Below are 22,104 nucleotides of genomic sequence, written 5' to 3'. Positions count from 1 at the left end.
TGCCCTTCATGGCTTAATTGCTTTAGGGTCAAGGAACTCAGCCTTGCAAAGTCCATCTCCAGCACGGCATCTCCCTGTACCGATCCACTCCACGAACGATATTTCAGCGGACTTGATGCTCGAAGATGCTCGACTTCCGATCTCTGGATTCAGCATACCTGATCATCTACCTGGCCAAGATGATTTTCCTTCGATGGAAGTGGACTTGTCGGAGAAGCGAGTATTAGACCTATTGCGGTATTTCAGATATGAAGTTGCGCCGTGGTTGGACATATGTGATGTGGAACAGGACTTCGGGCTTGTCCTACCTAGACTCGCGATGGAGTCTCCAGCTCTGCGTTACGCCGTTCTAGCACTCTCATCACAGTCCATGACAGGTACACTGCAGCTTCCAAAGGCTTCAACGAACAACCAAGCCAGAGCGTACCTACAACTCATGAAATCTCACCTGAGTGAGGAAACCAATCCATTGGCGTGGTTTGCTTGCTCGGTCCTCTCCGTTCTCGTACCCCTTTTACATGACATGCCGGGAGCCTGGAAGGAGGAACTTTTAGTGAACGCCAATCCCGCCGATCTACCAAATTGGCCGCAAGATTATTCAACCGGGTTGGGATCTTCATTTTTATGGCTCTGGTTAAGACTGGAACTCGGTAAAGGGCTGGCGGAGTCTTCCCCTGTTACAATCCCACCCGTCGTTGAAACCGCCTTGCGAGAACAAATGATCAATGTCTTTGAGCAAGGGATCCAATACACGCACCAAGCCATCCTTTATTGCGTTGAAGCGGCAAACGTATGCTGGGGCGGACCAGAAATATCCCACCCCGAAACGCCTCGAAGACCACTAGTTGAAAGATGGCAACACTTGTACGATGAACTCGAAAGATGGTACAATTTCCGACCCGTCGAATTCCTCCCGATCGTCGATCTCGAGGTAGGACGCGGCCCAAGACGAGTAGAAAACTCAGCGTTTCCCGTCATTATCTTCACCAATGGAGGCAGCATACTCGGAAACCAGCTGCATCACACTGCCATGCTCATCCTCCTGCTCCACAAGCCACGAACGCTCAGACTATCTGCCGTTTCATCCTACACGTCTCCACTTTGGCATGCAGAGCGGTTGTGTGGGATAGCGCTGAGCAACAGCCACCGTGAGACGTGGGATCCGTGTCTTCTTGCGTCTTTGCTTTTAGCAGCTAGACGGATGACGCATGGTTCGCAACAGCAAGCATTGTTGGATGGATTCGAAAGAATCCGAACCCTTACAGGATTCGATGCTGGGTTTCTTTTGAATGACTTGAGGGGGTGCTGGGGGCCAGTGGCGCTCGTTTGAGAGGCTAAATCGCTTCTTTTGTGAAGGGTACGAAGACCTAGTATCCTTCAAGGCTTGCGAATCTTGTATCCCCAAGTTGTTTCCAGGTCTGCGATTCGCCAGCTGGTTACCCAGCCAGTTATGTCTTCGATGTTCTTGAAGAGTTTGATGATGATGGCATGCTCTGATCTATGTGTCAGATGGCGTCCGGCGATCCACAAAGGTTGGATTGCGTTGTTCAAGCATCCTTGATGAGGGTTCGTCACTGAAATACCGCAAATCCGCTTCGCATAACCGAGCGTCGCATCCGCCACGCTGACTTTGCCCTTCATCGACTTGGGAGCCATATTGAGGAGCAGGATACAGCCGGTATGGTGCAGCTGATTAGCTGAGATCGCCGCCCAATGTAGGAATAGAATAAACGGAAAGGGTTCTGCATCGATCGTTTGGATCGGCAGGAATTCTGCTGGTCGATCGTCGAGCCAACACTGCAGGTCGTCCCACAGTTGCATCCATCGCTCCACATAAACCTCGTCTGTGCAGCCATTCTCCTCGCCGAGTTCGACGTATTTCGTCCGGTCGGCGAGGAGCTCGCAGATTTGCGCGCAGAGATATACCGCGTAGTTCGCATGCATGTCTGATGAATGGGCTTGCGCAAACAGCGTATGAGCATCGTTGGCCGGAGTTCCTGGAGGTAGCCATTTGGAAGAATGGATCAAAGTTCCTTGTGTCCCATCGGACATTAACGCACCGCAGAGGTCTGTATGTGTCATGTCAGCGCTCAGGATGTCGTTTAAGCCAGGGGGGGAGCCAATTACCCATCCGCGCGTAACACCAGAAGAGAGCCTGCCATAGGCCGTTACTAAAGCCATGTACATTGAAAGAATCAAAAAGGGCGGCACAGCCATCGAGATGTCGATGCCAATCTTCTCCACTGGCAGACATCATCTCCATGCAGCATAATATGACGCAAACGGCGATCGCGTCTTGGTCACGAGATTGGAGAAGTGGTTTAAGCGATTTGATCGCTACTTGGTATAGCTCCAGGCTATCGTATGTGTGCCGCTTGCCTTCCTTCAATTCCATTTGCCTGGCAGAGAGGGCGAGGATGGAATAGAGTAAGGCAGGATTTCGGCACAATGCCGGAATTTGTATACCAAATGTTCGATGAGAGTCGAACATGTCAAGCTAGGGATCGTCGTCAGCCAAATTATATTTGTACGAAGTCTCATAGTTGTAGCATACCCATGGAGCTACTTGGCCAATATAATTCTTAAGATACTCCAGTCGCCGATGACTTGCAAGAATCTGTTGCATCTGCCGATACGCCCCCCCAACATCTGCGGTATCTGTATCGCCTCTTTCCGTCTCAGCATGAGAACCTAGACTTCCCCTCCTACTTGGCGCAGGTGTCTGGGCTGTGGTGAATAAGAGCGCCCGAAGCTCATCCTGCGAAGCGAGGAATGCCGGGTCGTTGATCGATCCTTGAAGACTCCAAGTCGTCATAGGAGAGACAGAGTCGTCCCCCTCCGGAAAAGGAGACATAATTGACTCCATTGTTGTCTAGCATCAAACGAGGAAAGTTGACGGAGTCTAGTCCATCCAGGGTGGAAGAAATTGATTGCCCTTCACCTTCGACGTCAATCTCCAGCATACGAAAACAGAGAATCGTATTGGCCTCCCAAATTAAAGGGAATATAAAGGAGGAACTCGATATATTTAGACAGGTAACAGGAGGCGAAAGCAGACAACGATTGAGAGTTATCAACGCTCGGGGAGAATGCTTCAGGAGCCAGGATCATCAATTTCTTCCCTTCGAGATGGTCAGTTTAGCGCTCTGGGGGTAGATTTCATAACAATAAAATCCCAATAAATTATCCGTCCTTCATAGAGAAGTATTCAATATTATTGTTTAGGAAATATTGTGCAATAATGCGATCGATGAGCAACACGGTTCAACCCAAAACTGGACCAAATAGGTGGGCACTACGAAGAGCGCAACAGAATATCAGCTTAGTAAACAGAACAATGAACCTCACCCACAGCTATCGATATTACGATCTTCGAAAGTCGCATGCGTCACAAAAGAGAGTATTATATACAGAGTATCAATCACGTGCCTCATACCCTCTGATGTTCTCCCGGCCTTGGTCTAACATCCTCCCCTACCTAGGCCTGAAACACCGGTTAATTAAGGCAAGACAGGAGACGCGAACCGGCAAGCGGTTCGCCCAAAAAGAGCCTTGAGGAACGAAGCTCGAGTTGGCGATTTCGAATTGGGAACGGACGGCGGCATAAACCTTGAGTCTCTTCGTTCCTCAAGGCACTACGTTCCTCCAGGCATGATCATCTTCTACTATTTCCGTCTTTGTAACGTCAGCGTATCTATTTTCGGACACCTGAGAGTCCCTGCGGACTGCCTACCGTCCAAACTGCATACCGTCCAAACTGCATACCGTCCAAACTGCCTACCATGCGGACTGCCCACCGTGCGGGACTTCTGAGTGATGATTATGCAAGTTCGCTGCATAAGCTCAGCTACTACAGTGACACAACGCAGGCTATCAATTATTGGCAATTCCCACTGTCGAGATGAAAGATCTAACTAGCAAAACAGTTAACGATGCATACATAGGAAAGGACTGAGCAGTCTTAATTTGGTTTAGCGCAGGGGTAATCGGCAACGATATTATTGCTGCCCTGTTCCATGACCATAAGCCTGCAAGATATTCGAAGCAATCACACGATAGTGACCATTTTCGATGTTCTCCTTTCTAAGAATTCCCGGCAATTTGAAGCATTAGAGGCCACAGATCTCCCATACTTGAATTGCAAAGTCAATACTCCCAGTCTTTTCCACACTTCTTCGTTCTTGACTGGGTCGAGTATGATGGCATAAGCTAAGTCGAAACTCTTAAAGCTAGAGACGGTCAAAAAGAGAGCAAGAACTGCGTCATTTAGTTCTTCACTATTTTGCCTATCCCAGAGAAGATGGGGGTCCAGGTGACTCAAGTCTTTCACCAAACTTGATGGTCCGCAGATTGTGATAGCTCCATCTTCAAGCTGACCAAGGTGGTTGTAGCCATCGACGGGTTTCACCTAAATGTCTAAAGCTTTGGCAACGTCCATTGGCAATCCATGCGGGTCTTGACTCTGATAAAAGTTCAGCGGGCCGTCCATACTTGCCCAGCTCCAAGATGGGGCGCGATATGTTGATGATCGTGTCACTTCAGCTGAAGCCGCCTTATCTCGTTCCCAGAGAAGGGACTTTGGTAGGGCAGATTTCAAGATGCCCGCGACAAGATTGTTCCCGGTTGTCTCTTCGTAGAATCGGGCTACTCCAGCCAGAGCAACCAACTTGTCCGCCATAGGATTGGAGTGCGAGAGGAGCGAATAATTGTTCAAGATATCAATCCAGTCTCGTATCCGGCCGCGTTCACTGTCCGATTTCGTAAGCCAATAATCGGTATAGATGTAGTTCTTCTGAGCGGTTACAAAGCCAGCCGGACATGACTCGCTGGCAATTGGACATCCAGCATATTCCCAAAATATCTCACCAGCGCAAAAATGAAGTGTTCTTGGGGAGAGAATGCGTTCGGAGAGGACCCATCCCCGAGAGCCAAGAGGTTCGGATGCAAGGGCAAAATCCGCAACATTGCTGAAAGTAATTAATACGTATTTCTTTGAAGGTGTTGAAAGAATTTTCTCAGCTTCGCTGCTCCTGAAGATAGGTCGGATAGGAGGCCAGTTTCGTGGGCCCAAAAACCCCTCGGCGGTTGATCTCGCCCGATCAGCTGATAAATTGAGGATGCAGTTCGAGTATATATTGCTCATTGTGCTCGAGTGTTCAATCCAATCTTGCCCTCCGTCGCCCTTTTGGATGATACAAAGGCTGTCAACCCAGATATAATTAATTCTTAGTCTTTTCGCAACATAAATGGCATCTTGAATTGTTTTGGAAAGCGAGGGAAAGGCAATATTTCTGCGAAACTCTTCCTCATTCGATGTAGTCAGGATAAGTTGCGTTGGTCCCTCACCCCAACAGTACGATAGAGCACAATAGGGTTCCTGGGTTGTTCCAAGAGCATCGAGAGACAAACAAAATGTTTCTCCACGGATATCAAGAAGTCGGCGCGGGCGAAACCCTGGTGTTGTTGATCGATTGCAATTATCGTGGCCTAATGATTCGGTGGTGCAATTTGAAAGCCATTGAGCTGCCAATTTGAACACAGCCGGATCATCCATGGATTCGCTTAATGGCGAGCTGCGACAAGTCTCTAGTGAGCGATGATAGCTTGGATCATCTTCTAGGAAAACATTAAGTCGAAGCTGCGTGTAGTGCGAAATTGGCTGCCAATGCTTCTCTCAGTGCTCCACCGTAAGGACGATGAATGCCGCCAGCGTTCTAGATTGAGATATAAGTACCAATAACGCGCTGCTTCTGAAATTTTCGTCTAAACTGCCATAAGTACGTAAGTGGTACCTCATAAAGATGTCGCAAATCCGACAGCCACGTTCCCCAGCGGCAAAGAAAGAGCGGCCGCATTCGTGGTGTTTCCCCAACCAGACTTCCGATTGGCTTGGAATTCGAGCTTCAAGTCGTACAACATAGTTAATGCGATATTCGCATCGCACACAGCTCTGCATTTTTATACAGCTGCTCAAATTCCTTGTCCAACGACAAAGCACACTCTACAACTCTCCGACAACCTGGTCAATTTCTAACCATAACCTCAGCTTATTTCAAACAAACTTAATATACCAAATAGAGGTATTATTTATATAAAAATTGGCCTAATGGTCTAGTCGTATGATTCCTGCTTTGGGCTTAGCTTAATTGCAGGAGGTCCCGCGTTCAATTCGCGGTTGGGCCCAATTATAATATCTTTTTGCATTGTTACAGAATGTTATATTTTGTAGAATTTTTATTTATTTAATTGAGATACGTTAAGATATGCACCTAGGAGTTACTCGGTCATCGTTGGTGTTAAGAAGCAAAAGAGATCTGACCCCAAAGGAATAATAGTACTTTGGAGCTTGGGGGGCAGACAAACAACCACTGGGCTTTTTAGGATTAGCTGGTCATGACCGACTGGCCCTGCCTTCAACCTGAAGGATTCCGTGTCGCAAACGTAATATCTCTTCGAACCCTTCGGTTTATTTATCAAACATCTCAACTTATTCCTTAATGCCTCATAAATTTGATCGTTATGCCAGGTAGAGTTTTATTACAGTACACCACTAGCATGATTGATTGTGGTGATCTTCTGACAATGACTGAGCAATTCAAAGTGCTGATCAAGCACTGTGAGGGACAATGGGTTCTAGGTCCTGAGGCTCTACTTCCCAGGGTTGCAAACATGTTCTGCTACGATAAAACTATCATCTGCGACCCAAGAATTAATCACAGCCATCATTCCTTGCTTAGGTATTATGGGTTTGAAGTTTCGAGGCCTGAAGATGTCCACCAGGGGGGGAGGAGCTCTGAACTCTGGAACCACGATGCGGTACTACAATAATTAATAATAATAGGCTCCTCATAAACTCTACCGGTAACAGGACCGACTAGTACCCTCGGAGAAATTATAACTATTGGCAGTCGCCCCCAGGAAACTTCTCATTCCTCAACTAGCCCTAAAAGCGTAATGGTAAGCGCTTCTCAGGGTCTGGACTGTCTACTGTGTACGAACAATTTGCGACACCTTCGGCGCAAGGAGAGCCGCAGGGCAGAAGGTGCTCTATATTCTCTTTGAGTTCGGCTTCATCGATATATGACATATTGTCAAAATTCCCGGGATTATCCATCTGGAACTTCACCAGTCGAGAAAGTTAGCACAATGGCACCTGCAGTGCTGGAAAACAGAACGAGAGACCACTTGCAGTTTACTCCCATCCTTCCAGCAAAGTCCGTTCCGCCTACAACTCTTACGACCACCCTTTCGAATCCGTCGATACAAGTTACCGCAGATCATCAGATCAAGCAAGTCAACGCTCCAGTTTACGCTCCCGGACGAGGGGAAGTCCTTCTACATATCAAGGCGACTGGGGTTTGCGGGTGAGTCCAGAATGCGGCGCTGTTGCATGGTTCTATTCGTGGGCAAACGCTCATATCGATGTTTGATACAGGTCAGACATCCATTTCTGGAAAACCGGGCGGATTGGATCGCTTGTTGTTGAAGGCGACTGCATCTTAGGCCATGAAGCTGCCGGCATCGTTTTGAAATGCGGAGAGGGGGTCACTGACTTGAAGCCTGGTAAGGACCGCTATGATTTCCAGGGTAGATATATGGCTAACATTGTTCAGGCGACAGAGTGGCGATGGAGCCGGGCGTGCCTTGTGGAACATGCTTCCTCTGTATGGACGGCCGATATAACCTTTGCGGAGACGTGAAATTTGCTGGCGTCTATCCTTACCATGGCAGTCTTCAGAGATATAAGGTCCATCCTGCGAAGTGGTTACACAAGTGAGGCACCCATCGACCGTGAGAGACCGGAGATATACCCAAACTACAGCATCGACATTTTTGGACCGCGCTGACATAGAATCCAGGCTCCCCGACAATGTTTCATTCGCCGAAGGCGCCCTAGTTGAGCCTCTTTCAGTTGTCATGCATGGCATCGACCGAGCCAGACTGAGTCTTGGTCATCCGGCTCTCGTCTGCGGTGCTGGTCCCATCGGGCTCATTGCGGTGGCAGCAGCACGAGCATCAGGTGCTCATCCTATCGTTATCACCGATCTGGATCCAGGACGACTTGCCTTTGCCAAAGAATTCGTTCCCTCCTGCACCACCTATCAAATTGACCGCTCATTAGACGCTGAAGGCAATGCCAAAGCGATCCGAAAGTTGTACGGCGAGACTGAGTATGTTGCTCCACAGACGGTTTTGGAGTGTACCGGAGTCGAAAGCAGCGTTTGCACCGCCGCGTTTGCGGTCAGAAGAGGTGGGACAGTCATGGTGATCGGTGTTGGACGAGAAATCATGAACAATCTCCCATTCATGCATCTATCACTTGCCGAGGTAAGTCAATTCACACGAATCGGACGCTACTCGACAGCGGCTAAGTTCGTATGATAGATCGACCTCAAATTCATCAACCGGTACCGTGATACCTGGCCCGCAGGCATCGCGTGCCTGAGCAGTGGCATCTTGGATCTGAAGAAACTCATATCGCATACATTCCCTCTCGAAAACGGGCTTGAGGCACTTCAGCTTTGCTCCGACATCACTAAAGGCGGTATTAAGGTCCAGATTATCGACGATGTCGATGTGAGTCTGTGATGCAGGTATGCCCTCTTAGATGAAAATCCAGTTTCGTTTAGAGCCTAGACCATAACCAATTTCGCTTCCCGAGTTCTGAACGGCATTTTGGCAAGGAGCGGTTGCACTGAACAATTGTAACTTAGCGTGGATACGGCCTTGGCTTGGGCGTTCGGCCCGGTGGTTTAGGCTAAAGATGATTCTACCGACCACGGTATCTCCACCTTTACGGCTAAGTTGCGCTTCACCTTACCGCTTCCAGTAATATTTCCGCCGCCCCCAATCGGGTCGTCAAGAAGTAAAATAAAGATGATCTCATAATACCCAAGCTGCCAGACTTGAGGAGCACTTCAAAAAATTAATTCAAACCTCGAAATTTTGTGTCTAGAACCTATCTTGTTTTACTTCATCATCAAAGTTTGAAGCCAATTTATTTCAAAATGCCAGGAGATCTTGTCACACTGGCCTCCGGCCACAAAATGCCCCTCGTGGGTTTCGGTCTCTGGAAAGTCCCAGCTGATACCGCAGCGGAGACTGTTTACAACGTGTGTTCCGGCGAGAGAGTTGGAATCGGATCACATCTAACGTATAGCAGGCGATCAAAACCGGTTACCGATTGTTCGATGGAGCATACGACTATGCGAACGAGAAGGAGGCTGGTCAAGGCATCAAGAGGGCCATTGATGAGGGCCTCGTGAAGCGAGAGGAGATTTTTGTCACGACCAAGCTATGGAACAACTACCACGAGAAGAACCATGCGTTGAAAATGGCCAAGTCGCAGAACGAGGCATGGGGATTGGGATACATTGACTTGTACCTCATTCACTTCCCGGTTCCACTGAAGTACATTGAGCCTGAGACCCTCCAGTTCCCCGTAGGTTTTCTCTTCCTTGATTAGCATAGTCCTTGAAGCTCACTGCCGTATGCACAGGGTTGGTGGATGGACAAGGAGCAGAAGCTGATCGAGAAGGCGAATGTTCCTCTCCACGAGACCTGGGAGGCCCTCGAGGAGATTGTCGACTCCGGCATCGCCAAATCGATCGGTATCTCCAACGCCAACGCGCAGACTCTCTATGACCTGCAGACGTATGCCCGTCACCCCATCTCCGCCCTCCAAATCGAACATCACCCCTACCTCGCCCAGCCGGAGCTCATTGCCATGGCTCAGGAAAACAACATCGCTGTCACCGGCTACTCATCTTTCGGACCACAATCGTTCCTGGAGCTCCCAGAGGCATTCCGCCGCCGAACAAAGGATATAACTCTCCTCTTCGACGTCGAGGTCGTAAAGAACGCCGCTCAGCGCACTAGCAAGTCTCCCGCGCAGGTCTTGTTGAGATGGGCCACCCAGCGAAATATCGCCGTGATCCCGAAGTCCAACAATGTCAACAGACTGAAGCAGAATCTGGAGGTGACCGACTTCGATCTGACGAAGGAGGAGCTCGAGGCCATCAGTGCCTTGGATAAGGGCTTGAGGTTCAACGACCCTGGGTTCTACCTCCACAAGCCGTTGAGGATCTTCGCATAAAGCTAAAGACCGTTTCGGGCATTCAACCACACAGATTGACGGAACACGTCCGCATCCCGCATTCCCACATAGTCTTTTCCGTTGGAATTTTCCGCATCTCATGGTGCGATAGCGGCATTAACAGTTAGCTAAACTGGGGAACGTGGGCCGCACCCTGTTGGGAGCAAGGATTTATGTCACAATACTCCGAATGTACCTATGCCATGGATAGCCGTTGGTCATAAGAAATAAATAATAGACCATAACTTCGGCCTTATTTCCGTAAAGATCTCCGTGTGGTGCAGTGTCTGGGAAACTAGCAGCGCGTAAATGTGAACAATATTAACCTCTATTGATGACTTGACGTGTATCCACAGGCCATACTCCCGCAATCTAGATCCGACTAATTATGCTTCTCTCTTTTGGAAATCGTAGTTTACTGTACTACAGATCATGCAACGTGCCAACGACGACCATACCTGTCTTCACGAGATCGATGCCAGGATTCGATCCTCACTCCAGTATATTGGTACTCACCACTCATGTCACAGAATATCTGTATTTCTTGGCGTTTCCCCACGGCTTCATTCCGTATTCGATTCTATACTCCTATTCTTTCCCTTTTAAGGAATAGATCACCATTGTAAACCATATAAAATAGCTGCAGGAACAGCCTGTTTTCGTAGGACCCGGCTCTTCAGGATCAAGTTCAATCTATCTACGCTCTTTTGGAATCTAACGGGGTTTTCCCACCGTGTCGCTGCATTAATTATCCGAATGAGCGAAACCGCTATTTATCTCACATGTCACCTCCCCAACCTCTGAAAATTCGGTCCCCTGGTAAATCCATGTGGCGGATCGCCATAAGCAGCCTGACGCAAAGACCGGGATATAACTGTCGGCATAAAATCCTATTCCCAGCATTCAGGTTCACAACAAAAGAAAATTTCTTCCCCGGCCGATGACTTAGTCGTATCGGTATCCACTGACCCCATCCCCAGCCGACGCAGCGCTAAGGTACCTAGAGGCATTTCGGCATCCCTACCCGGCATTGAACCGGATTTCCCATTATTTTTTGGTTGAAATGATCGGGATGCGCCGATGCGAAGCCCCAGTTCCCGATGACAGAAGGCGAGCCCCGTTAGATGGCCGTCCAGGCCTCTATGGGAGGGTAGCGGCTAATGGTTAGCGGTTTTGAAGGATTTACCCCCTTGCGCGTACGAAATTTGGCGTTCGAGATTTCGAGTCCTGCAGGGCGGCTGAAGGCCGGAAGCAGTGTTTCTTTCATGATAGCCTAATCTGTAGGCTGAATTCGCGACTGGTGGGGACTGTGGTCAATCGCAGTGGATTGTATATGGATATTTCGTGCCTATAGAAAGCGGGATTTAGAATAGGCTTATTTCACCGCTAATTTAGAAGAAACCACAATATACGCATGAGGTGAGGACAATTTGAAATGATCTTTGATGATCTTTTAAGTTCAACGGGTCAATGCCGAAGGACTTCACTGATTATTATTTGTCTATAGTTACAAGCTAGACTTTTCCTCCAGACATCTTCTCGCTGATGGATTCAATCGCAATGTTCTCAACGGAGGCGTTCAAGCCAACTTCTTGCCGTGCTTCGGCAAGGAGAATTGCATCCTCCGCACCAACCTTGCTGCCAAATACCCGGTCCATCTCTTCGAGAGTGGCACCTTTAGTTTCAGGAAGGTAGAAGAACACCCAGGCGATACCAGCAGCAAGGAAACCGGCGAAGAAGATGTAGGTACCCCACTCCAAAGTTTCGAACATAGGGGGAACGTAGAAGGCGACGGCAAAGTTGTTGAGCTGGCCTCAGTTAGTAAGGCGATACGAGAATCAGAGAAGAGATACACACCCAGTTGCTGGAGGCACCGATGGAAGCACCCTTCGATCGAATCGACAGAGGGAAGATCTCCGAAACCAACGTCCAAGAGACAGGTCCCCAAGTGGCACCAAATGCACCGACATAAACCCAAATGAAGGCCACCGCGACCCAACCCGCGACCTTGTTGGCGACCCAATCATGTTGGCACTTTGCGACGATGATTCCGGCAAGGACCATGGAGACCAGCATCACCACGGAACCGACGAGCAGCATGGGCTTTCGTCCGACTTTGTCAATGATGACCATTGCGGGCAGAGTGCTGACGAGGAAGACGACGCCGGTCACACCGGTGGCAAGCAGCGCCGTGGTCCCGCCAGTCAAGCCGAGGCTTTGGAAGACTTGAGCTGCGTAGCTAGAATCATGGTTAGATTGATTCAAGAAAGGTGATTTGTATGAGGACTCACTAGATGATGGCGTCGATTCCTGACCACTGCTGGAAGAACATGACCAGCCACGCCGTGGACACGCGCTTGAAGTTGTCCCACGTTCGGACGATATCCCAATATTGAGCGAACTCGCGGACGAAGACGTTCGAACCCTTCTCAGCCAGGCTAGGGAACTTCTTAGTGAAGTTCCGCTGCTCGAAGATGCGCTCGGCTCTGATTTCCTTGAACTCAATTTGGACGAGCTCGTCATCAATGGGAAGCTTGCGGAGGTATGAGATGGTGTTTAACGCCTCCTCATCCCGTCCTTGTTTGACCAGCCAACGAGGGGAGAATGGAAGCCACCATATACCGAGCGCAAGGAGGACGGCAGGAATACCTTGGATGATGGAGGGGAGCATCCACGCCAGGTTTGTCTGCCCTTCACCGGTGCCGCCAATGTAGTTGGCGCCATAGCCAATCCAGAAGGACAACATGATACCCAAGATCGTGGCGAACTGGTAGAATGATACCAGGAGACCACGAAGCTCGGGGGCAGCGATTTCAGCGTTGTAGAGTGGCCTATCAATAATGAGCGAGGAACATCGTACACGTCTTGAGTCAGCTTACCCAACACCACTGAAGGTTCCTACACCCACACCGGTGAAGAACCGACCAGCGTAAAGCATTGCCGGATTGTGGTAAGTAGCACCAATATACAGGTAGCTACCAAGGATCACCCAGCAACAGGCAGAGAACATGGTATACTTCCGTGAGAAAACCTCGCCGAAGATACCGGCGGTAAGCGAACCCAGAATACCACCCAGTTGAAGGATAGAAGTCAACCACCCTGTTGCACCGGGCGAATTCACGATGGACGGGAAATTGTCCACGAACTTGGTCATGACCAAAGACTGGCCGAGGACACCCTGCTGGTAGCCATATTCAAAACCACCAAAGCTGGAAGAGAGTCAGCAACACGGACAATCAAAGGGAAATCGGGATGCATACGAAGCGAAAAAGGCAATGAAGATAATCTTCGGATTATTCCAAAGAGTCCGCCATCGGTTTTTGTACGCCAACTCGGCACGGAGCTGCGCGCTAGTTGGTTCTGTGACTTCGACGCCCATTATGAGTATTAGTGAAAGCAAAGGAGATGAGACACAGAAGGGAGAAGGGAGAGGGTAAGGAAGAATTTAATCATCGTGAGAAGGGCGAATGGAGTAGTTATACACGCATCACCCCCAGGCAAGGGAATAATGTAGCGGTATGATATCCATATTTTCCCTCCAACAATTCCATCCCCAGTCCCCAGATTCCCTAATAGCGAATGAACTTTGCGGGTACCCCGGATATCACATGAACATGCGGAGATTGCAAAAACGCCCTATCGTGGAGTCTCCGCTCAGGTCCAAGGCTTAGTGAGAAAAGCTCGCGTGGTGTTGAACCGAAGTTGACGATGGCGATCTTTGCGTAAAGTGGTTGAGCTGTCGGTTCGAAGAGCAGCGAAAGGAACGGTGTCGCATCGGCTTCGCGCTAAGCACCCTAGTCTCAGTTACATCGGTCGGCTTGCCGCTGAGGATGCGATGCTGGTGGCTACAATTACCTAATTCGGACCACTTTTGTGGGTACTGGAGCAGTCTGGATTTCCCTGAAAAAGATTTTAAGGCGGAGAGTTTTGAGAACATGAAGAAATCAGACGACTGTGGAGTACGCCATGAGGCCATGGGACGTTCAAGACGGCAAGACTGCTGGCTTTGAGGGATATCTCATCTCCCAGCTCCATGACTGGCAGCCATACTCAAAAGTGCTTTGCAGTCGGACAACGCCCGAGAGAACATTGAAACGAGCGACAGAAGCGCCGGCAATAAACAAGAGCTGACGGTTAACGCCTCGAAATTGCTGTGGTCACGGGTCTAAAATAGTTGACATACTGTTGGATCGAGAGAAATGGGAAGTGAGAGGCTATCACGGAAAGGACTTGGAGTTACACTTGGGAAGCAGTAACCGAAGGATCTCGGTCTCGTATACGGTATATCCCACCAGGTATAAGATGACGGGAGAAGCCAGGGTTGTGATTCCTCGAGTCGGAACTCCAGGTACATTTCCACGAAAGAACCGTGGATAGACGAGATCTCTTGTCCGTGATGGCAATGTGCCCGATGGCGAAGTTGCAGGAACCGACTGACCTTCTCAGCCAGAGAACAGGTTAGAGCGTCTGCAATGTGAACCCCATGATCTATACGGAGTAAAACTTGTGAGCTGTGCCTCCTTAATAGTGAGCCTCAGCACGCAAGTCGCAAAGGGAAGGAGGCCGGGTAAAGGGAGTACTCCCGAGAGAAGGGTAGAACTCCTACAGGAACCGCATGTCAGGCCTCAGCAGTCAGCACCATGTGTCCCCGGTTCTGATCTCCACACTCCACAGTCGACGCCTACGAGAATACCCGACGGCGGGATCACAGATCGACAGAGGGTCGACGGCGCATCGCTGCTGTCGATGCGATCTCCCGACTCCCCGGGGTCGGGTCGTCGAAGGCCTGATATGCAGGATCGGTGAACGATGCACGTTCCGGATCGGTGGGATTGAATACCAATGGGGAATGGAGATCATGAAGATGGAGTCGCATGTAGACTAGGCAATGGAGAGGCGTGCCGTTCCGCGATCGACAGCTATCGCCCTGTCGAGTGTCGACAAGGTAGAGGCGGACAATATCGGGTAGGGGTCGTCAGGACACAGGGCCACTCTTATGGCACGTTATGGCAAGGCAGGGAACCCAGCCGAATATTAACATGCTCCATTCTTGACGTTCGCTTTTCATGAAAGTTAAAGTGCTGCCTTATCGTGGTATCCATATCCGGATGCGGAAACCCCGGTGGCCAATTGCGTCACTCGCATTTTACCCGGACACTCGTCCACCATCCCATTCCATATTATCCACGCTAAAAGCCGAGACATCGGTGAAGACTGAAGACTGCAGGATCCTGGGATCGGATCGGATCAGATATCCACATCAATCCCAAAGTCCAACTCCCCGATAATCTCATCGTCCATCTTCACCCTCGCGAACCCGGGTAATCCCTTTCGCTCCTTCTTCGGCGCCGGCGTGCTCGCACCTGACCGCGCTGCGGGAGTGGCCGTGCGGCTAACATCGCTCCCGTCCCCGAAGAGCTCGTCCTTGGGCGCCAGCAACCCCCCCTTCTTCTCCCGCTGCTCCTTCTCTAGCAACGCCTTCTGCTCCTCTTCCTTGGCCTTCGCTTTCGTGCCGGCGACTTCGCGAGCGGCGAGTTCGCGTTTGCGTTGGTGGACGAGAGCGCGGCGGACTTCCTCGGCGTTGGCTTTGCGGTTGCGTTCGTTGATCGCGGCGAGGCGGTCGACTTTAGTGGCGCCGTTGCGCGCGGACTTGTCGTATTCGTTGATGTCGTATTTGTCCTGGCGGCGGATCTTCTCGTTGATTTCAGAGTCGGTCCAGGTGTGGTTGAGGAGTTTGTGGATGCCGTCGCAACGCGCTTCAAGGTAGGAGAGCTTGGGGATCTTGGCCCCTTCGGCTTCGCAGACTCGCAGCCAACGTTGGTATTCAACCTGGGATTGTTAGAATTGATGGGAGCATAGTCCTAGAGTGGTCATACTTCGGTGAACTTGGAATCGGAGCAAGACACGAAGGGCCACGACTTGTCCGATTTCCCGTAGGTAAGGATTGCCATTTGATCGGTCATGAAAGGACCAGTAGGACCTTCCATCTTGTACGGCTTGCCTGTGGAGAATCCTGTATAGTTGTTAGCAGATTGTCACCGAGCCAAGGTTTGGGTACAATACCTTTGATCTGAGCCATCCGATAGACATTCTGGCGGGTGACAGGATCAAGGCCCACGTTGACGCGACAGAAGCAACCGGCGATGGCCTCATCGAATCCGGGATAGAAACACACTTTGGCAAAGTTGGATCGACCAACACGGATCCTCTCGAAATCCTTGAGTTCCGGCTGCGGTGCACTGGTGACCGTTCGAACACCCGAGTCCCATTCGACGTCACTTTCGCCATCGGCATCCCGTTCGGAAGATTCGCGAGATCGCGAGGGGTCTCGGACGCGACGGTCTTGATCGGTTCGACGTTGTTGGTTTCGAAGTTCGCGTTGACGCTTGTAGCTCTCCAGCGACTCGCTCGCCTTGGTCTTCGCTCGGGAGCTCTTACGAGGACCCTCTTCCAATTCCGCGGTGGCGGCCTTGCGTTTCTTCTTCTCGGCCTGTTGAGCTTCTTCGCCGCGTCGGCGTTGCAGGAGGCGGCGGAGCTGCATGTCCTGGGTCTTCCGATCGACCTCCGCCGCTCGCTCGGCGAGGATCTGCTCGCGCACGATTTCCGGGAGTCCCTCAATCATGGCTTTGTCTTTCTCGTGGAGATATTTACCTTCAAGTGGGAAAACAAGTTTATCTGTCTCAAGGTCGTCGTCTAGATCGTCGATGATGGCTTCGGAATCAGATTCGATCATATCACCCGAACCGAGTGAGTTGTGAGATGGTGCAGGCGAGGATCTGCAAAAAAAAAAAAGGATTTATCAGTTACGCCGCCTGACTGTCACGGATTACATTCACTTACGCCTCTCCATCTTCTTCCGACTCCAGGTCTTCTGCCTGACTTTGTCGCCTTGCCGCCTTATTCTGTGTTGGAACCTTCTTCGTCGCCACACCTCGTTGACCATTCGGTGATTCCGATGGTTTCAATTGTTCGGTCTGTGGAGGCGGTGAAGAAGAACCTCCGGTTTCTATGACGGGAGGTAACACAATATCATCAGCGGGTTCGCCTTCCGCGTCGGGAGAATCAGCGGCCAGCGCGAGGAGCTGCGCGTCCAGATCGTCATCCGACATCTTGATGGATATAGCTTTCTGTTTAATAAGACGGTCCTTTGGATCGCGTGAGGTGTCGGTACCCGTGGACTCTCGACGGCCAGGAGAAGCAGTCAGGATGACAGGTCGCGGTGACAGGTCGTATCCACCGGGAGGTCTAAAGTCGGTCGGCGTCGTCGAAGGAGCGCAAGCACTCTTCTGAAATTCGAAATGAGATGATAGTGGGAATTATGAGGATCCAATATTGAAGTCGAAATGCTCAGTGGAAATTATGGTATGATTACTGTCAATCTTCAAGATCTATGAAGCGCAAGAAGTTAGAGTTGAAGTCCGATGGACGCACGGCGCTAGAGTACTGAAGATATACCCGAAGTTCTGCCGGTTTATGTTGCACGCTCATTGGCTGAATGGATATCCCCTACTAGTCTGAGTCTCCAGATGCATTATCATTATCGTCATCATTCGAATTCACAAGTTCTTATTGAATGGGATCAACGGGGGAGGCAGCAATGGATGGTTCCCTTGATATGGATTATCGGACAGCTTCACCATTGCACTGCATATAACATTTCCTGTTGATTGCTTAAATCACGACTTCTTTGGCTGTCAGGCCATTCGCCATTATCCTGTCGGGATGTCTCGCCCGGCTGCACAAGGTTTCCTTTCCCGTTGTGAAGGGTTGCATAGGCGTACAGGCCTTCAGCATGGGGGTTCATATAATCGATATCTAGCCCATTGTGGTGGGTCTAGGTATTTGTCCTCAAATGTCTCATCAACATCGCCAACGTCACCCGAAAGGCAAAGTCCAGCTCCGGAGCTCAGCAAGGAGCAGAAGGAATTTCTAGACAGCGCAGTATAGGACATCCACCTCCTACTTTTGACCATGATACTGATGTAATGCAGCTACGAGTCAATCATGCCGGTGAACTAGCCGCGATCCTGATCTATGGCGCCCAAACACCCCCGATAGTCCGCGCACATCCCCATCTTCGATCTCTCATGAAGCATATGTACGATCAAGAAGCTGGACATTTCAAAACCTTCAGCCACCTCCTCACCAAACATCGTATCCGACCAACGGCCATGTACCCCGTCTGGACCGTGGCAGCCACGGCCCTCGGCTGGAGCACGGCGATGATGGGAAGGGAAGCAGCCATGGCATGTACGGAGGCGGTAGAGACGGAGATAGGCGAACATTATAACGATCAGGTGCGAAACCTTTTGGAGTGGGAGAAGGAGTTGGCAGCCAAAGGGCAAGAACCGTCGCAGGATATGAAGGACCTTTTGGCGACGGTCCGACGAATACGGGATGAGGAGCTGGAACATTTAGACCATGCACTCGAGCATGATGCGAAGGAAGCGAAGCCGTATGAGCTGCTTACGGGTGTGATTAGAGCCGGATGTCGCGGTGCGATTTGGGTCAGTGAGCGACTTTGACCGGAAGCTGGTTTATCGAGAAAACTATCGGTTTTCCTCTATGCAACAGATTCGCCCATCTACAGCGCGTGTACAAATATCAATGTACTATACCTGCACATATTTACGCTTTATGGATCACACTCTACACTATCATACTGCTATAGTGGTTGCTTTGCGGCCCCTGAATCCTTGACTTGATAGGAGACCATTGACCCTGCAATAGAAATAGCCATTCAAAGTGGTCATGCGAGAATTATTGTTAGAAATATCCTGGTTTGAATAACTTTTGGAGTCAATTAGGCCTCTGATTCATAAATCTCTTATGCGCTCGTGCTCTGGTACCAGACCTCTTGCCGATCGGCAGCTGCGTTAGCTCATCCATTGCGTGGAACCTTATCACTTCAATCCCACGTTTACCGGTGGACGCATCCAACTTCATCTCCGCCATATCAATCAACGACCTCTCAATAAACAAACTATTCCTAGTATCGTTAAAGATGGAAACCGACGGACAGCCAGTGTTCCGGCGACATGACATTCTCTCCATCAATCGGTACAACTGGCAGACCCTCCGCTCCCAACCCCTCCGAGAGCTCTCCGGAGCGTTAGGAGATTTGGGGACTTTGCTACCCCTGATGACTGCTCTCACAATGAATCATTCAATATCTCTCCCCACGACCCTCGTCTTCACCGGCCTCGCCAACATCGCAACCGGAGTCCTATTCGGCGTCCCGTTACCCGTTCAACCCATGAAGGCGATCGCTGCCATCGCCATATCAAACCGCTTCTCGAAAGCCGAGACCACCGCCTCGGGCCTAATCGTCTCGGCTGTCGTTGGGCTACTGAGCATTACGGGACTCCTTACCTGGTTTGCTCGAGTCGTGCCGATTCCGATTGTCAAAGGCATTCAAATGGGCGCCGGACTACGGCTCGTGATCGCAGCTGGGTCGTCCCTTCTGAAGTCCCTGGGATGGATCCATCCTTCGTTGACCGACAACCTAATCTGGGTGATTGCAGCTTTCATTTTTCTGATCATATCATCGATGATGGTGCGTATCCCATATGCACTGATTCTATTCATTGTCGGCCTCATAATTGCTTTCTTGCATCTCACCCTTCCTCCGGACGGCGATTATGGTTTTCATATCTGGCATCCTCATGTACATGCAAGCTTTGAGAAGGAGACTGTGTTGACTGGGTTCTACTCTGCTCTTGCCCAGCTGCCGTTGACGGTGCTGAACTCCATCATTGCGACCGCTCATCTGAGCTCCCATCTCCTCCCCTCGATCCCAGCCCCAAGTGTGCATGAGATCGGCATCTCCATCGCAGTCCTCAATTTGATATCCTGTCCCTTTGGCGGAATGCCCGCTTGTCATGGCTCAGGCGGGCTTGCTGGTCAGCATCGATTCGGCGCTCGATCCGGCGCCAGCGTCATTGTTCTCGGTCTATTAAAGCTTGTTCTCGGCTTGTTTGTGGGCGAGGGCCTGGTTGACTTGTTGCAAACGTTCCCGAAAGGCCTCCTCGGAATCATGGTCATCGTTGCTGGCATCGAGCTAGCGAAAGTCGCCGCGAGCTTGAACGAGGGGATGTCGGATAACTGGCAGGTCGACCAGGCGAGCGGTCGTACAGGACTGGGTGAGTCCCGGAAAGCGGCTGAATACACTGGATCTGAGCGGATGGAGCGGTGGAATGTGATGCTTGCCACCGTCGCGGGTATGCTCGCCTTTGGCAACGATGCCGTGGGGTTCGCCGCGGGTGTTCTCTGGCATCTGGGCTTGAAAGGAAAAGTACGGTGGGAACGATGGCAGCAGCAAAGAAACGCACCCAGCATAGCGATTCGACGACCATCATCACCTATGGATAGGAGAGGTGAAAGACAGAGTCTGCTTCATTCATCCACATGAGCAGGTCAAGGCATGTGATGGTCACTAGATCAATTTCACGGATCGACTCGCGTGCTATTTCGCATGAAGTGAATTGTTCCGTCACTTTTCATCTTACTCCAAGGTCTTTCTCCGTCCGCCCCATTTCGACATTCACCTTCGGATTATACCTTCACTCATCCTTCAATCTTCACCTTCCGACCATACCATCACTCGTGATCCACTTATCCTCCCGATTATCTTTTAGCATCATTCAAGGCGTGAAAGATTTTGTAGTCAGTTGTGAATCCATTCAAAGGCATCTGTGTAATTACAGTTAAGATGGGTCGAAAGCCAACTGGAAGGCCGATCGGCCGCCCAAGGAAATCTAAGGTCACACCGATTAAGGGTATGTCATAACTCTCACGACTTCCAGCACTGATTTTCGTAACTAACATTCAACCAGAGGAGGAATATACCTCTAGTTCCTCGCCGCCAGTGGTGAGGACAGACACCCCTCAAGTTCGATGGAGATACCATGACCGAAGTACGAATAGGTCCACCATTAATGGACTCCTCCTGAACGATTGACTGACTGATATTCCGCAGATGTGAGCTCCACCTTTGCCGGCGATTCCCCCACCCCCGATGAATTGGACCTTCCACGTACGTATCCATTCGAATGACTTTGAGTTCATGAACTAATAATAATTCAGCGGTTCCCGACTCCTCCCTCGATATTCGACCTTCCCTACCTCTATCATCTGCCCTCGATGCGCCCTTTCCAGAACGGCCAATTCAAGCTTTCCCCGAGTCGACTATCCCGTACAATCCCTGCATCTCTTTCCAATGTTCGGATTACGTTCCATCATCCCCCATTGCTGCCGGGTCTGATCCAGTCGACTCCTCCGACTACTCTTTGTCTCCCCAGCAGACTACAAGCCCCAAGCAGGCCACGAGCCCCCAGCCCACCACCAAACCCCAGCACACCACCAGCTACTTCGTCCCCACCCACCGGTTCCCGCCCGGCCAGCCCAAATGGATCGAGGTGGAAGGGATCAACCCAAACAAGATACCTGTGGAGCTGAAATTCCTCCTGGAGCAGTACGACACGCTTCCAACGTGCTTCATCAAGGTGCCCCAAGGGCGGATCCTCGAGTGGAGGCGAGGGACCAAGACGATGAGGATCAGGAAGCGGGGGCATCCGAAGGTAGGGAGGAGGACGGATCAGGAGAGGAGGTTCTGCCTTCGGAAGGTGCTTTAGGTGGTGAGACCGCGAAGGAGGGGAATAATACAGGGTTTGAGATGGGGTAAAGAAGGAGGAAGATTGGCACAAGACTTGATCATCGAGTAAGGAGTGGCAATGGAATTATAGTGAGAACGATGAGAAAACTTCAGTCAGCGTGCCATGGACATTGTGCCATCAGCAAAAGAGTGTGTATGGTTTTAGACCTAGTCTTCTTCATACCGGAATGACAAGCCATGAATTAAGGCATTGATTCCCTAAGGGATGGCTAGCAAACTTACTAGCTAAAGAAATTGGCTGGACTTGTTCTTGGCAAGAGAATTGCTTCGACTTGGATGATAAAATTAAGTCCAGGACGGCACATGCACCCAGCATATTACAATGCTTTACTTT

The 22,104-nt window shown here is 50.4% G+C and overlaps 7 protein-coding genes and 1 non-coding gene across 8 annotated transcripts; 4 read left to right on the top strand and 4 right to left on the bottom strand.

Moving 5' to 3' along the window:
- Positions 1-1,353: 1,353 nt before the first annotated feature.
- On the bottom strand, positions 1,354-3,053 carry P152DRAFT_30347 (uncharacterized protein). The gene is made up of 3 exons (XM_033675102.1): positions 2,555-3,053; positions 2,128-2,497; positions 1,354-2,069 (listed from the first exon to the last, which is right to left on the bottom strand). Exons 1-3 carry the CDS (start codon positions 2,864-2,866, stop codon positions 1,378-1,380), a joined length of 1,374 nt encoding a protein of 457 aa, XP_033533886.1. The 5' UTR covers positions 2,867-3,053; the 3' UTR covers positions 1,354-1,377.
- A 2,048-nt stretch (positions 3,054-5,101) lies between these two features.
- P152DRAFT_417317 (HET-domain-containing protein) lies at positions 5,102-5,731 on the bottom strand (the record flags this gene model as incomplete). Its single annotated transcript, XM_033677084.1, has 1 exon — positions 5,102-5,731. A coding segment is annotated over exon 1 (453 nt), but the record flags the coding sequence as incomplete, so codon positions are not given.
- A 369-nt stretch (positions 5,732-6,100) lies between these two features.
- On the top strand, positions 6,101-6,183 carry P152DRAFT_t38. The gene has a single exon. It is a non-coding gene; the product is annotated as a tRNA-Pro (tRNA).
- Positions 6,184-7,146: 963 nt separating this feature from the next.
- On the top strand, positions 7,147-8,589 carry P152DRAFT_466629 (GroES-like protein; the record flags this gene model as incomplete). The annotated part of the gene is made up of 5 exons (XM_033680702.1): positions 7,147-7,364; positions 7,436-7,563; positions 7,614-7,773; positions 7,860-8,328; positions 8,386-8,589. The coding sequence occupies 5 exons, from the start codon at positions 7,147-7,149 to the stop codon at positions 8,587-8,589; spliced, it is 1,179 nt and encodes a 392-aa protein (XP_033533884.1).
- Positions 8,590-8,799: 210 nt separating this feature from the next.
- Positions 8,800-10,341, top strand: P152DRAFT_30237 (D-xylose reductase xyrA). Its single transcript, XM_033675092.1, has 3 exons — positions 8,800-9,113; positions 9,164-9,442; positions 9,500-10,341. The coding sequence occupies exons 1-3, from the start codon at positions 9,009-9,011 to the stop codon at positions 10,094-10,096; spliced, it is 981 nt and encodes a 326-aa protein (XP_033533883.1). The 5' UTR covers positions 8,800-9,008; the 3' UTR covers positions 10,097-10,341.
- Positions 10,342-11,610: 1,269 nt separating this feature from the next.
- On the bottom strand, positions 11,611-13,475 carry P152DRAFT_466627 (quinate permease; the record flags this gene model as incomplete). The annotated part of the gene is made up of 5 exons (XM_033680701.1): positions 11,611-11,904; positions 11,954-12,335; positions 12,388-12,927; positions 12,976-13,305; positions 13,357-13,475. The coding sequence occupies 5 exons, from the start codon at positions 13,473-13,475 to the stop codon at positions 11,611-11,613; spliced, it is 1,665 nt and encodes a 554-aa protein (XP_033533882.1).
- A 1,868-nt stretch (positions 13,476-15,343) lies between these two features.
- P152DRAFT_449525 (plus-3-domain-containing protein) lies at positions 15,344-17,205 on the bottom strand (the record flags this gene model as incomplete). The annotated part of the gene is made up of 4 exons (XM_033678114.1): positions 15,344-15,925; positions 15,973-16,109; positions 16,160-16,872; positions 16,937-17,205. 4 exons carry the CDS (start codon positions 17,203-17,205, stop codon positions 15,344-15,346), a joined length of 1,701 nt encoding a protein of 566 aa, XP_033533881.1.
- Positions 17,206-19,002: 1,797 nt separating this feature from the next.
- On the top strand, positions 19,003-20,565 carry P152DRAFT_30061 (SulP family sulfate permease). The gene has a single exon (XM_033675083.1). It carries the CDS (start codon positions 19,101-19,103, stop codon positions 20,505-20,507), a length of 1,407 nt encoding a protein of 468 aa, XP_033533880.1. The 5' UTR covers positions 19,003-19,100; the 3' UTR covers positions 20,508-20,565.
- Positions 20,566-22,104: the final 1,539 nt, after the last annotated feature.

The sequence above is a fragment of the Eremomyces bilateralis genome (genome assembly GCF_010015585.1).
Source record: "Eremomyces bilateralis CBS 781.70 unplaced genomic scaffold P152scaffold_10, whole genome shotgun sequence".
NCBI classification, from domain to species: domain Eukaryota; kingdom Fungi; phylum Ascomycota; class Dothideomycetes; order Eremomycetales; family Eremomycetaceae; genus Eremomyces; species Eremomyces bilateralis.
Note: the sequence above shows the minus strand (reverse complement) of the source record. Positions and strands in the feature narration are given on the sequence as shown.